The sequence below is a fragment of the Lathamus discolor genome, chromosome 4 (genome assembly GCF_037157495.1).
Source record: "Lathamus discolor isolate bLatDis1 chromosome 4, bLatDis1.hap1, whole genome shotgun sequence".
Classification (NCBI taxonomy): Eukaryota; Metazoa; Chordata; class Aves; order Psittaciformes; family Psittacidae; genus Lathamus; species Lathamus discolor.
The window spans coordinates 73,546,340-73,560,884 of NC_088887.1; the positions used below are offsets into that span (position 1 = coordinate 73,546,340).

The 14,545-nt window shown below is 41.6% G+C and overlaps 1 protein-coding gene across 6 annotated transcripts in view; it reads right to left on the minus strand.

Moving 5' to 3' along the window:
• MBNL2 (muscleblind like splicing regulator 2) overlaps nt 1–14,545 on the minus strand; it is a 114,887-nt gene continuing 100,342 nt past the window's right edge. For 4 of the 6 annotated variants that reach the window (XM_065678041.1, XM_065678039.1, XM_065678036.1 and 1 more), the window contains one exon: nt 1–2,972. In XM_065678041.1, coding sequence (XP_065534113.1) covers nt 2,845–2,972 — 128 coding nt within the window. In that variant the 3' untranslated portion in view covers nt 1–2,844. The remainder of the gene's footprint in view (nt 2,973–14,545) is intronic. The other 2 variants (XM_065678040.1, XM_065678038.1) reach the window with 1 other exon arrangement.

Genomic DNA, 14,545 nt, shown 5'->3' on the forward strand with positions numbered 1-14,545 from the left:
TCATTTTAAAATGCTTCTTTTTATTTCAGTGGTTGTACATTGGGTGAATGAATTTAACGTCACAACAGAAATAGAATGGCTATTTAACAGACCACTAGTAGTTATATGCTGGAAAAGAGTGAATGGAGGGGTTTCTTTTAACTGTTACCGAAATATTCATCGTATGTGTCGTCAATTATGCTGGATGAGAGAGGCAAACAAAAAGGTATTTTGGTGAGGTGCTGTACATCCTTTGAAGAAAATAAACACTGAGACATCTCAGTCACTTGAAACCGTGTCCCAGCTACAGTATTCACGGTCTCCGTGTTGGCCCATCTCATGGTTCTTTTAGGGGAGTTTTATTTGTTGTTTTTTTGTCTTTTTTTTTACTTAAACAAAGCATTTAAAATTTAATCATTTTCATTAGACTTTTTTCTTAAAATATAAACAAAGTTTTGGCAAATAATATTTATACAGAAAAATAGTTTTAGATCTTCCCAAATTTTGAAATAGTCTATAAAATTACTTTATAAATAAATAAAATGCAGAATCTGTTGTACACGTATTTGCACATCTCTGTAATTGCCTCCTTACTGTTAGCATAGGTCTGTACTTGTACAGTGTTCAGGAATATTACAAAGTCATAAAGTCGGAAAGTGGATCTCTTATTAAAAAATACATTTTCTCTTTTTGTCTGTCAGTTTGTCTGGATGAAAGACCTGATGTATCTGAAGCTTCGTCATCCATGGGCAAAAAATAGGAGTATTGGATTAATTGTAAAAAACATAGAATAACAGTTATTTTGAAACATAAAAAGTTCACACAAAACAATGTCCTGGAGAGTTATCTACATAAAATATTTAAACAACATGGATAATTTACCATTTAGTATTATACAATAAGCTACCCAAATGCCTAAATTAACTATTATAAAAAAATAAAAACAACTTTGACAGATATAGGCAAGTTGCAGTGTCAACTACCTAGTTATAATGACTGAGAAAGTCTACAAATATTAGTGTTTTAATAGTATATAATGGTGATACCTTAACTGCTAAAGTAACGAGTTAAGATACATTATTTTTCCACAAATTAAACTAATGCGACGTTACAAGCACTATGTTAATTTTACAATCGAATTGTGATCATTTATTTTTTCTTTCGGATGATCAAATCTCCAGCTTTATATATAAATAGAGAGTAATTAGACATCGGACAAACATGATTTAGCCTGGAAAAGAATTTCCTAGACAAATAATTATATGGTTAGTGCCTTCAGTCGTCCGAACAGGCAGTGCTGCCAAAGTTTAAAACAGTTTACAATCAATCTGAAGAGGTTAAGTTAAAATACTGCAATCACTAATAATGTCCACATAGAAAACTTATGCTGCAAACAATTATACATAATATCCACTTATAACAGCTGTCCTGTTTTCTTTTTTTAAACAATAATTTAAAAACTATGTCATTTATGAGATACATGTGCAACATATAAAATGTGAAATATGAAATATTTGGTACAATAGTGCTTGAAACAAATCTCAAATCAAACAAATGAAATTTTAATTATACATATATAATTACCTTGTCAATCAACAAAGTATTTAAAAAAGTAAACAACATTAAAATCTGCTTCGTCCATATATATGTATATATGTATGTATGTATATATAACATGTATATAATTGTATTAAAGATATCTTCATACTTCTGTGACATAAAATATGTTTTTAAAGAAAAACAATTAAAAGAACTATTTTTTTCTCCACTCTAATCTGGTTACAATCTTATAATCCAATTAAAAAAAAATGCAAATACAGCAATGATTTATTAAACTGAATCTCACTCTACATTCTTAGTGTTCAGTTAATAGTCTAGATTAAAGTCACTGGTGAAGTTTCAGTGACTCAACTGAATTTTAATTAAATTAGAGTATCATACAATCTTCATCTACAGCCTTCTTTTTCGCCTTCTCTTTTGTTAGTTTGGTCTTGTGTGTGTGTGTATGTGTGTTTGATTTTACGCTTCTACAAGTTACTTCGTAACAGCTCAGATCTTTTTGGTTAACCCGACTATGCGTTTGACAGATTATTCGCTTCTGGTGACATTTGACTGTTGGCATCAGGCTCACTTTCATCAAGTCTGATGTGACAAAATTTAGGCACTTCTGCAAAGTCTCTTTTAAAAACATTATAAATATACTCGTAAAATAATATTCTCAAGACTTTGTTCTTTTGGGGATTGAAAGGGGTATGAAGTTCATACTGTGCAAATTTTTAAATTTTCTTCTGCTATTCTGCTATGATTCAAATGCAACTTCTCCATACAAGTCAAACACCAACCATGTGCATCTAAATTGTGCTTTACTTTGGACTTCTGGCTAAAGATATTCAGATTGGCGGGGTGATGTGCAGGACACTGGGCTGCGTTTCACTTCCTCTGTCTTGGAATCGACTCGCTGGGGGAGCAAAACCAAGAGGTTTTTTAAGCGAGAAGGAAAACCCCAATCGTAGTTTGGGTGAGAATTAAACCTGCAACTGGGATAAGATTTTAGCCAATGCAACTTAATTATTGCTGAGCTCGAAAGATTCATAAGCACTGAATCTCGCGAGACTAACTTAACTGGACCATTTCCATTAGGTATAGTTATGGAGAAAAGACAGTATTTGCAAGAATTAAACTATGCTTAGAAAATCTTTAAAACTAAATGTTACCCTTTATGTCTTGAAACATCACAGCTGGTATCAGGTAGTTAACTATTTTAGGTTGGAGTATAGTAAGCATACCATATTTAATATTCATATATGACATAGCAGCACTAGCTTTTTTGAGTTTGTGATTTGTCCATAAGAACAAATTCTTGACTTAGCATGCAGTTTGTGGCAACTCTAGAGAGGAGGAGACGGGGTAGTATGTACAGTAGCCGTGCTTGGCCGTCCGCAGGGAGGCTTCGTGACACTCTGTTCCACTCCTGCTGGCTATTTCAGGATTATCTGTTAAGAGAAAGGAAAGCATGATCGCGCTTTTAGGTGATGTGGGAGAGCAGTTCACCCAGATGGCCAGTGCTGGACTAACTAAGCTTGGGTGCAGCTCGTATCAGAGAGCATCCCAAACGGGACAGCATCCCGTATCCTCACACTGCCTGAGAGACATTTGAGCTTCACAAACCTAGTTGTCTTTCTCCCACACACACGTCCCCATGTGCGTGAGAGCACACAAAGAGGGAATTTTGTGTTATCAAAATACTAGAGATGGCACCAAAGCCACAAAGGAGGGGGCTGGCTGTAGATGGGGTGTGCACCCCCAGTGCCGCAGCTGTCAGTGGAGGGGGAAGCAGCCCTGCACCTCCAGAGGAAGCTCAAAAGCACATCTGTACCTGCTGCAAATCCCCAGCTCCACCCTGCTCCCACAAAGGCAGGAATGACCAGGGGAAATGGTGGAGGCCAGGGGAAATGCCACTAACAAGCAAAAAAGATGTTCCAGGCTGGGTGCTTTCAAGAAGCTGCAGTGTCTTTTCAATGCACTTTTACAGCTGCTTATTTCCTAAAAAAAAAATTAACTGCAGGTCAGCGAACTTGAGAGGTTTTTTCACACTTCCTTATGTCAGGGGATCCAGGGGGATGATGATAGTGGTACCTGTGTGCACTAACTGTGCTGCTTTACCTTCACAGCGTCTGAAACTGAGGGTGAAGCAACCATTTTACAGATGCAAACTCTGTGCCTCCAATACTGTGAAGGTTAAATGCACAATGTGCCCAGAAACAAGACTCCTCAACCTGCTCACAGCACTGGAAAACAGTCCAGGTTTCCACCACATTTGCTGGTGAAAGGGATGTCAAAAGCCAGAGATGCAATGTTCTTTCTATCACACCACTGCTAAACTGTGCTCCAGACTTGAGCACAAGTCGAGGAATTAGGGTGCATCGCCTGATCTTCCTGTTTAATTTGGCACTCGACATATTTTTAAGCTGTGTTTGTAGGTGGTATACAAGACAGTCATGACAGCACTTCGACCTACTTGTGTATTACAAAGCTAGACCGCAGCTTAATGCAATATTTATCTAAAAAGGAAAAAAAAAAGGTGATTTGAAAGTAACTGCAGCAACATACTACCTCTGACATACAGCTTGCCAAAAAGAAACGTGGTTGCCTTCTGAGGAAGGTGCTTCTTCTAGCCCCCTGCTCAGCTACCTCACACATACCTCACAATCAGAACTGTACACAGCTACCAGCTCCCTGACCCCACCTAACTTGCCAGCATGCCAAAGAGTCAGCTTTGATGACCACCAGCGCTGCCAATCTGGTGACACGCGAGGCCCCATTGTAGTGGCACTGTACAAACACCTGCTGCTCTGGAGGGCTTAACTTCTAAATACATCATGCATACAACAAGGACATATATTTTTAATGAACTTCCACCCATTGTGAGTTTGTTAGCTTATCGCCTATCTTCTGTTTCCTATTGAAATAACAAAGAAATAGCTTTGCTGGAATAATAAAGCGCTGCCTGTGATAACCCTGGTGCATCTGCAGCACGGCGATGTGACAGCATGTACAAAGAACGTAGCCATGCTGAAAGTAAGAAGTGACCAAGATTATCAGCACTGGTATTTTTAGCATGTTACAACCCAACATGGCAATGTAATTAATAAAGCAGCTTTAGCTGTAATAGGTTAGCTATAATCACACGAGTGTATTTAAGGAATCCTAAGGTCTGCGTTAATGGGACACAACCTGAAATCTACTTGGTGCAAAAACCCCACAATCTCAGACACTGCAGCTGCCTACATCATCGGTCAACTTTTGAGGGAATAAACTTGCATTTTCTGATAGGTATTTTCTCCCTGTACAGGTAAACAGAATCATAGAATAGTTTGGGTTGAAAGGAACCTTCAAAGCTCATCTGGTCCAACCCCCCTGCAATGAGCAGGGACATCCTCAACTAGATCAGGTTGCCCAGAAGCACATCCAGCCTGGCCTTGAATGTCTCCAGGGATGGTGCATCCACCACCTCTCTGGCCAACCTCTGCCAGTGTTTTACCACCCTCACTGTAAAACATTTCTTCTTCACATCCAGCCTGAATCTCCCCTCTTTTAGTTTAAAACCAACACCCCTCATCCTATCGCAACAGGCTCTGCTAAAGAGTCTCTCCCCATCTTTCTTACAGGACCCTTTTAAGAAGTGAAACATCACAATAAGGTCTCCCTGGAGCCTTCTCCATGCTGAACAACCTGAACTCTCTCAGCGTTTCCTCTTAGGAGAGGTGCTCCATTCCTCTGATCATCTTTGTGGCCTTTCTCTGGACCCTCTCCAACAGGTCTGTATCTTTCCCGTACTGGCTCCAGAGCTGGATGCAGTACTCCAGGTGGGGTGTCACCAGGGCACAGTAGCGGGGCAGAATCACCTCCTTGGACAGATTACTGCCCTCTATGTCAAGACGTCTTAAAGGTCAAACAGCCCCATGCTCCCAATTCCCCCAAAATCTGTGACAGAGAAGGCAGAGGGCCTCATCTCAGGCTGTTTCTTGGCAAAAGGGTAGGACCCTTCCTGGCACTTGGATTAACCCAAGTGCAACTCACCCTGCAGCATGCCAGGCAGGATGAAGGGGCCCTGGGCAGCGCAAAAGAGCAGGGACTGCTTCTGTGCCGTCCTCTGGCAAGTGGCAGAGCCAGGTAAGGACTTCCACTGCCCTGTGCCTATTCCTGCCATTTCTCCCCTCCTTTTGAAACTCAGGAAGCAGCAAAGACAATGTAAACACTTTCCTTTTGTGCACAAGCACGTCCTGTTTACGTGGCTGTGGGTGCGGGAGGAGCAGCTGGAGCTCTCCCCACCATGCTTCTTGTACTGCCAGTGGCTACGGAGCTGGCTTGCTCCCACCACATCGTCCTCACCGCCACTCGTGCAGGGGATGTAACTAGGGCATGTCGCACCCCGACTATTTCTAGTGCGCGTAGGAGGCCTCCCAGGAAAGAAACCTCAAGTTCAGAACAAGCCTCTCCAGTGGGAAGATGCAGAAATGAGGAGCTACATGTTTTTTTAACCTTAGCCACAAAGTGTTAAACGTATCCTGTAGTCTTTAATTATATGTTCACACCCTATTTCTCAAAAGATATCACAACTCTGCCATACACATGTATCAGCTTCTGCAACTCTTTTTTTCACTGTGTCTGACAGAGAAACATAAAATGCTGAACTACTTTACATGGAAAACACACTGTGAACCTCTTCTGTTTAATCTACAAACAAAGTAATAAACTGTGATGGAAGATGGAGGCTATCTGAGTCTGCATCACTGCTAATTGCTCCATTGCTTGCCTGCATGCTGAAAAAGCTGTGCAGAACATACCAATGAAGGAACATTACCGCAAACACTTCCTACAGAGTTTGCGCAACCTCGTTACTTGTAAATAGTCCAACATCCTTCATGTTCGCTACTGTGTGAAGAACTGTACCTCGAATATATGACTTCTCATATTTGCAGTGGTACTATTATATCATTATACTTCACAGTAACTTGATATAATGTGTTGACATCTTTACCATAGTATATATACACATAAAACCCCCTGAAACATGAGACAATACAATGAATGTGCATTGTCCCATGTACAAAGGTCTACAGGTCAAGCATGGGAAAGCATTTTCTCATGCTCTGTATGAATAAGATCCACAGGTGTGGATACAGACATGCCAGAAAACGTACCTTCTGCTGCTGTAGTAAGAGAGCTAATAAGAACACTATTTCTAGCATAAGCAGAGTGGCCTGGCACTTCCAGTTGAAATGCACAGATGTAATGACAGTACAGGGCATTTTTTTCAAGGCTATCACAGACACAGGATACCTTCTCCATTGCCTTCTTGTTTGGTACCTGTTCAAAGTGCCAGAAAGCTGGCTACCCTTTAGACCAATATCACTTAAAATTGTGCCAGTGCTAGTTACCAGACGTCACTGAAACCAGTAACACATAGAGTGAACCTTTATTTCTGCAAACTACTTTCTAATTGCCAACAAGCATTTGCTCTTCTGAATTTTCAGCTCTTTAGGGGTGACATTTTCAGCTCCCAGATTCCAAGACTTTCTCTCCTTTCTATCAGAGCATGGCTCTTTACCCTCAGGACCTCTGAATGACCACTGTGGTCATTAAGACCTCTGCTGTGCAACACAGAACATCCCTAAATTCAGCCAGGATTGCTTCTGAGGGTGATCAGTTCTGCAGTGTCATCCATGAGAATGACAACCAAGAGCGATGATACTGCCAATCATTTCAGCTTCTCACCGAACTACTGACCCATGGCACACAGCAGGCAAATCGACATCAGCCTGGGATTTCCTCAGACCCAGCAAAGGCGGCTGCAACCAGATATTGTCTAAAGACTTAAAAATTGGGAATCTCTTTTAAATTAACGTGGAAATTCCACTTTTGGGAACTGTTTTACTGTCACCCACATTACTATGTGCACTGCTTTACTTGATACAGTTCACAGATTTAACCAGATTACCTAGAATCACGACTGTGAACTAAGAATTTCAAGAACACTCTCTGGCTTAAGGTTTTCTATTTTGAAGCTACAACTCATGAAGCTTCTTTATTCTCTCTGTGTTAAATTCTGTTTCCAGTTTCAGATTTATAATACAATGATGAATACAGAAAATCCACCATTCTGCAAGAATTCAGTGTACATGAACTCTTGTTCAACTGAAGACCTGTCACAGTGGATCAGCTGGAAAACATGACTACCCCTGACATGTTTCTCTTCTGGAAGTTTAGAAGTAACTTCTCCCAGTTACATTTTGCTCTATCAGCGTTAATACATTTTAAGGGAGCACTAAGATCATACTGGACCCCCACAGGGCGAAGCAGTTATCCCTCCAAACTGAACTCACATGTATTACACATTTTAGGTTGCTCAGCCTTTTGTTTCAAGAGCAATGTAGTCATAGGGGTTTCTTGTAGACAAGATTCATCGCAGATGATTTCAGATGGGTACACCTCAGCTGGGCACCCTATTTTACATCTTCCTAGCCTACCTCAGGCAACTGATTTTACATGAGACAGATTATCAGCTCATGATGCTCTTTTCCCCTCCACCAGATACAACGGTCTTCAGCAAACAGTTCACACCGAGGTATTTAACTTTTGGCCACCTGTGTCAGGGCAGATGAATCTTTCCACAGTGACACTTTCTATTTTCATGTTTTTCACAGAGTAGCAGACTGGTCAGATATATCTAGGGTATACACTGAAAATGACAGATATTTTCAGACAGCCGGCTCATATCAGGCTGTCTCATAACTTCTCCCACTTTCTAAAAATAAAGCTAACACCAAGTATTTCTTCCCTTTGACATGAAATTCAAGACTATTTATATTTCCCTGTGCCTCTGGGAAATGCCTCCGACTCTTTATTTTTCATTTTCTCTCAGAATGCTCTTTTGTGGCATGTGCCTTATTCTTCCAAATAAATCAGTCTTCTATTTATTTATTTTTTAATCAAAAGTGGAAAAGGATGAGTTTACTTACGAGGGTAATCGCTATCGTATCTGTTATGCTTGGTCTGTCTTAATTATTACATAGCCTGACAGATGGACTTTTTCACCTCCTCTTTCGCCATAGCCTCAGCAGCAGCACCTTCACACATCACCAACCTGAGCTCCCAGTGCTCAGGGTGGAATGGTGCTTGCGTACACACGCCTCATCTGTCCCACCTTAGCTATTGTCCTGCCCCCTCTCTTGTAATCTTTCACTAGAAGTTCCTTCCTGACCTGCTATCTTGCACTATATTGCAGGCATTGTCACTGCCACAAGAGCCTCCCTTCCTTGTCCTTACTACATATATTTGCACATTCATGCACACATCTAACCTCAGGCCTGACTCCTCACTCATCTGTCCCTTTCCACTTTCAAAAGCCATGGTCGCCAGTCTGCACTCCTGTAAAGCTAGTGTCAAATCTAGCATCTTTCTGCAAGGTCATCTGCAAACACTGGAAAGAAAAAAAACTGAATAAACAGATCTGCAAACAAAACCTAAAAGAACTACTAATAGGGTTGAAGAGACCTGCTGAAAGCAATTTGTTACCCCTGCTGTCATCGCTGAACACTTCACTGCTTTTCATAAACACACTGAGCTCCACCTTGTGTCACTGGTTTCTTTGCTGCTCCTCCTCTCAATGGCCAGAAACCTCATTCTTATTTCCAGCATATTATGATTTAATGTAAACATTCTCCATTTTTCTCACTAACTTCAGTAACTTTTCCCCAATTCAGGGGTGAAGGAGGACTTTTATCTTATTGCTTCTCCATTAACCCGATGTATCCCCAATATGTCTACTGTATAAATCAATAAGGTGACCTCTGATTTGTACATAAGGGTGAGATGTCTAGGCCACAGATGATCTTGGTTGCCTGCCCATACAGTGACTAATACAATGGCACCAGGTTTCTAAAGGCTGGAGGTCCTATTTGCTTGGCTTTCTCATAGCCCATCCCTTGACATGGTAATTCTGATGCCCTGCTCCATTGTGCTCAGTTCTGCCTGTCCCATGTGTTGATATCATGCCTCTGTAAATGGCTGAGGGTCAGATATCCATGCAGAAGTGGACACATCTGCTGGCACATTTTCATTCTATCAGGGCCAGGCTGTGGGCCATCAGGGTGTCATAAAGCTGACAGAGACCATGTCTGTATCTAGCCCTTCATGATGATCTAAAGAAAAGATCAAGGCAAGTATGGGATCTTAAAGGCTCAAGGGTTCAAGAGCATCATTTTAATGTAATATTCACACGGTCCTTAAAGCCACTTGTGCTGCCAACTCCTTAGCATGCTTATGAGCTTCAGTAGGTATTTATTCAAGTAATAATGTATAATACTTAAGTTCAATTTAATAGGTATTTACTTACTCTGAAGAAATAGGACTAGTTGTATTAAAAATGAAAGCACGACTTTATTTATTCTTCTTTAAAGTAATAAATAATGCAGTACTAAAAATTGATCCTAATACACTCTAATATATTCTACCCAAATCTATTTTTAACTAATCGCACAGGCAGCAGACAGACTACACAGAAACGACTGAAATACTACTGCTGTAGTATTTTAGGAGGGCTCGTACAGTGAGTGTTTGGAACAGCCATTCAATTCTACCTTTCAGCAGGTCTGAGCTACAGCAATCATCTGTGTTTTTCACGTCCTCCTTTCAGGTCATTTTCACTTTCTTCTTGAATTTTAGAAACTGCCAGAATAGACATATGCAGAGGAACTGAAAGCACAAAGGACTGAAAGGCCAAGCCTGTATTACCTGTGAAAGTGCCCATATATCCATTTCAGAGGTACTACACCTCCAAATCTGTATTTTCTTAGGTGTCCTCACCCAGCATTGTTTTTTCTTTTAACATGCCCTGCTTTGTGTTTTCCTCTTACACATCATGCCTGCCCAAATTGAACAAGATAAGGGTGCCACTACACTTCCAAAACCTGCTGCTCCAGTTCAGACTCCCTTCCAAGCAAGAGGTGGTCCACTGTAACAGCCAGAACTTAAACACAGAAAGGTACCAAATTTATGCTCATCAAGGTTACTCATCAGACATCACTGTGTCAGTTGTGTAAAACTCACTATGCTTATAACTTCTCTGAAGAAATCTTCATGTTCTTGACTTTTGACTGCTTACTGTTTCCTGAATTTTCTTATCTGAATGCTCCCACATAGAGAGACATACATAACACTGTGAGCCACTGCAGATAATATTGAATCAAAAATGAAGTCAGTCAAAGTTAATAAATCTCTGCCTCAAGCCAAAAGTCATGACAGGTAAAAGAAAGAAACAAATAAATAAATAGATGTTTTTGCTGTGGTTACATGGGCAGCTTCCTGCACACTCAAAGCCAAAGACTGGTGTTTCTGGCACGCAACATACCATAGAATCATAGAATAGTTAGGGTTGGAAAGGACCTTAAGATCATCAAGTTCCAACCCCCTCTGCCATGGGCAGGGACACCTCCCACTAAACCATGTCACCCAAGGCTCTGTCCAACCTTGCCTTGAACACTGCCAGGGATGGAGCATTCACAGCTTCCCTGGGCAGCCCATTCCAGCACCTCACCACCCTCACAGTAAAGAACTTCTTCCTTATACCTAACCTAAACTTCCCCTGTTTAAGTTTTAACCCGTTACCCCTTGTCCTGTCACTACAGTCCCTGATGAAGAGTCCCTCCCCAGCATCCCTATAGGCCCCCTTCAGGTACTGGAAGGCTGCTATGAGGTCTCCATGCAGCCTTCTCTTCTCCAGGCTGAACAGCCCCATCACACACTGAGATAAAAATATGATATTCCTTTAATTCAAGGGAAAATAGTTGGAGAAACTAGAGATGTCCAGATGCAATTATTTCAAACAACAGAATTCCAGACAAGTACATCTGGAGCTCTGCACTACACTACGTTGTTAAAATTTTATGACGGAAAAACCCAGACTCCCATGAGCTGTGTGTATATGCTAAGCACAGTGAAGCCAACTCGGTTTTCCCGAAATGCCTGCAAAATGAGCTGACCTCAGGAAAACATTCCTATGTTTAAATAATAACTATATGTCCCAAAAGACTTCTATTAAACTTGTCAAAGTATGGTTTGTTGAATAATTGAAAGCAAGAGCACAGTAAGAAGTTATCACATCAAACACAAGTACGATTTATCAAACACAAGTACGATTATAGACCGGTCAGCCTTACCTCCATCCCTGGAAAGGTGATGGAACAACTTATTCTTGACTCCATCACTAGGCATATCAAGGATGAGGGGGTCATTAAGAACAGCCAACATGGTTTTATGAGGGGGAAGTCATGTATGACCAACCTTATAGCCTTCTATGAGGAAGTGACTAGGTGGAGGGATGATGGTAGAGCGGTAGATGTAGTTTTTCTTGATTTCAGTAAGGCATTTGATACTGTCTCCCACAGCATCCTCATAGATAAGCTAAGGAAGTGTGGGCTTGACGATCAAGTAGTGAGGTGGATCGAGAACTGGTTGAAAGGAAGAAGGCAGAGAGTTGTGGTCAATGGCGCAGAATCTAGCTGGAGGTCTGTGACTAGTGGAGTTCCTCAGGGGTCGGTGCTGGGACCGGTGCTGTTTAATATTTTCATCAATGACCTGGATGAGGGAACTGAGTGCACCCTCAGCAAGTTTGCTGATGACACAAAACTGGGAGGAGTGGCTGACACACCAGAGGACTGTGCTGCCATTCAGCGAGACCTGGACAGGCTGGAGAGTTGGGCGGGGAGAAACTTGATGAAATTTAACAAGGGCAAGTGTAGAGTCTTGCATCTGGGGAAGAACAACCCCATGTACCAGTACAGGTTGGGGGTTGACCTGCTGGAAAGTAGTGAACGGGAAAGGGACCTGGGGGTCCTGGTGGATAGGAGGATGACCATGAGCCAGCAATGTGCTCTTGTGGCCAAGAAGGCAAATGGCATCTTAGGGTGCATTAGAAAGGGAGTGGTTAGTAGGTCAAGAGAGGTTCTCCTCCCCCTCTACTCAGCCTTGGTGAGGCCGCATCTGGAATATTGCGTCCAGTTCTGGGCCCCTCTGTTCAAGAAGGACAGGGAATTGCTTGAAGGAGTCCAGCGCAGAGCCACAAAGATGATTAAGGGAGTGGAACATCTCCCTTATGAGGAGAGGCTGAGGGAGCTGGGTCTCTTTAGCTTGGAGAAGAGGAGACTGAGGGGTGACCTCATCAATGTTTACAAATATGTGAAGGGTAGGTGTCAGGATGATGGAGCTAGGCTTTTTTCAGTGATATCCAGTGATAGGACAAGGGGCAATGGGTGTAAACTGGAACATAGGAAGTTCCACGTTAACATCAGGAAGAACTTCTTTACTGTAAGAGTGACAGAGCACTGGAACAGGTTGCCCAGGGGGGTTGTGGAGTCTCCTACACTGGAGATATTCAAGGCCCGCCTGGACAAGTTCCTGTGTGATGTACTGTAGGTTACCCTGCTCTTGCAGGGGGGTTGGACTAGATGATCTTTTTAGGTCCCTTCCAACCCTTGGGATTCTGTGATTCTGTGATTCTGTGATTTTTTTTTTCATTTCAATGATACGAATGGTAAAATTGTCTGTAACAGGAAAGAGAAATGTATCTCGAGTTGTGTTCTGCAAAGTGCCTTTGCTTACTTCTCGTTATGCGATACTGCCATCTAGCAGGCTACCAGAGGAACTCATGTTTCAGCCTTTCTCTACAGGGGCAGCAGTGTGTGAGGGGAGAATTTCCAGAAAGCTACCCTAAACAGACTTCTTCCCATTTCTTCCCACTGGCTTCTTGTATATGAGCATATGATCTAAAACTCTGTATGCAAGCCTCCCAGAAGTCTTCCTCATGTACACAGAAGCAACGTGCTATCTTAAGAGACCAAAACATGTTACTAGAAGTAAAATAAAGGTTTGGTTAAAGTTTGCATGTGAATTCCTTTACACTTCCCAGGTTAACCTTTTGTTTTGTCATCTTTGCTGTCTTGCAGTTAACAAAAAGTTTTGCCATGTATTTTGTAACATCAGTTGTTTCAAGGCAATTCAAAGGGTATTTCCTTGATACTGCTTAAGAAGTGTTGTGGGCTTTAAGACTGTGTGGGCTTTAAGGCCTGCAAACTGTTAATTCTGAAAGTTACAGCTACTTACATGTAACTCAGTGTCTTCAGAAAAGCGAGCTACTGAACTGAGTGAGACTTGTGATTCTTGGGTGTCCAGCATGAAAGAGGCAGCAAGCAATTTAAATTTGCTATTCAAAATACCTTTTCTAGAGAAATGGCTCTTCACGATCAAGGATTGTTTAGGTTCATTTTTCCAGCCTGATGCAGGTACAAGGCAAGATATCCAGTCCTGCATCCCAGATGCCAAGGCTTGCCGGTACCTCTGCGTGGAGCAGCCTGGTACCATACATGCCCTCATTAGAGGCCCAACACTGTTATGTCCAGGGCTCGCTCTCTGCAAGCAGTCCTGCAATAATGTGGCTGAGAAAGGAACCTGTTCCTCCACCTCCATTTTTTTTTTTAACTAACTTTTTCATGTTGGATTCATGTTGTTAGAGCAGAATTTTACACAGAAATATTTAACTTGGGACATTATGGAATTTTAGACCAAAACTTTCAGTAAAAAAAAAGAAAAAAAGACAAAAATTGATTAGATAGCTATCATTCACAGAAGTGTTTTTCTACCTGTTCCCCTATTCCCTTACTAATGGCAATCAAAGCTTGTCAAATCATTAACAAGAATTTTGCACAAGTTCTTATTTGTAACTTTTTTGTATACTGGCACTAAAGATGTAAATAACATTAGTTTCCCCTTCCCACCTTCCTTCTCAAAAGCTTGCTTTTAACCAACAAAAAGGCCGTCTCCTACGACTAGATTTTCCAATTCATTTTCTCAGTATATTGCTACTGTTCTCTCCAATTACAATTCAGCAGGCTTCCACTAGGAAGAGAGGGAACATGGAGACAGAAAAAGTCTTGTCAGCAGTGCGGAGGACAGCCCTCTACCTTGCCAGAAGGCTCCCTGGGGCTAGATGGGTAGGCTGAGAGGAAGC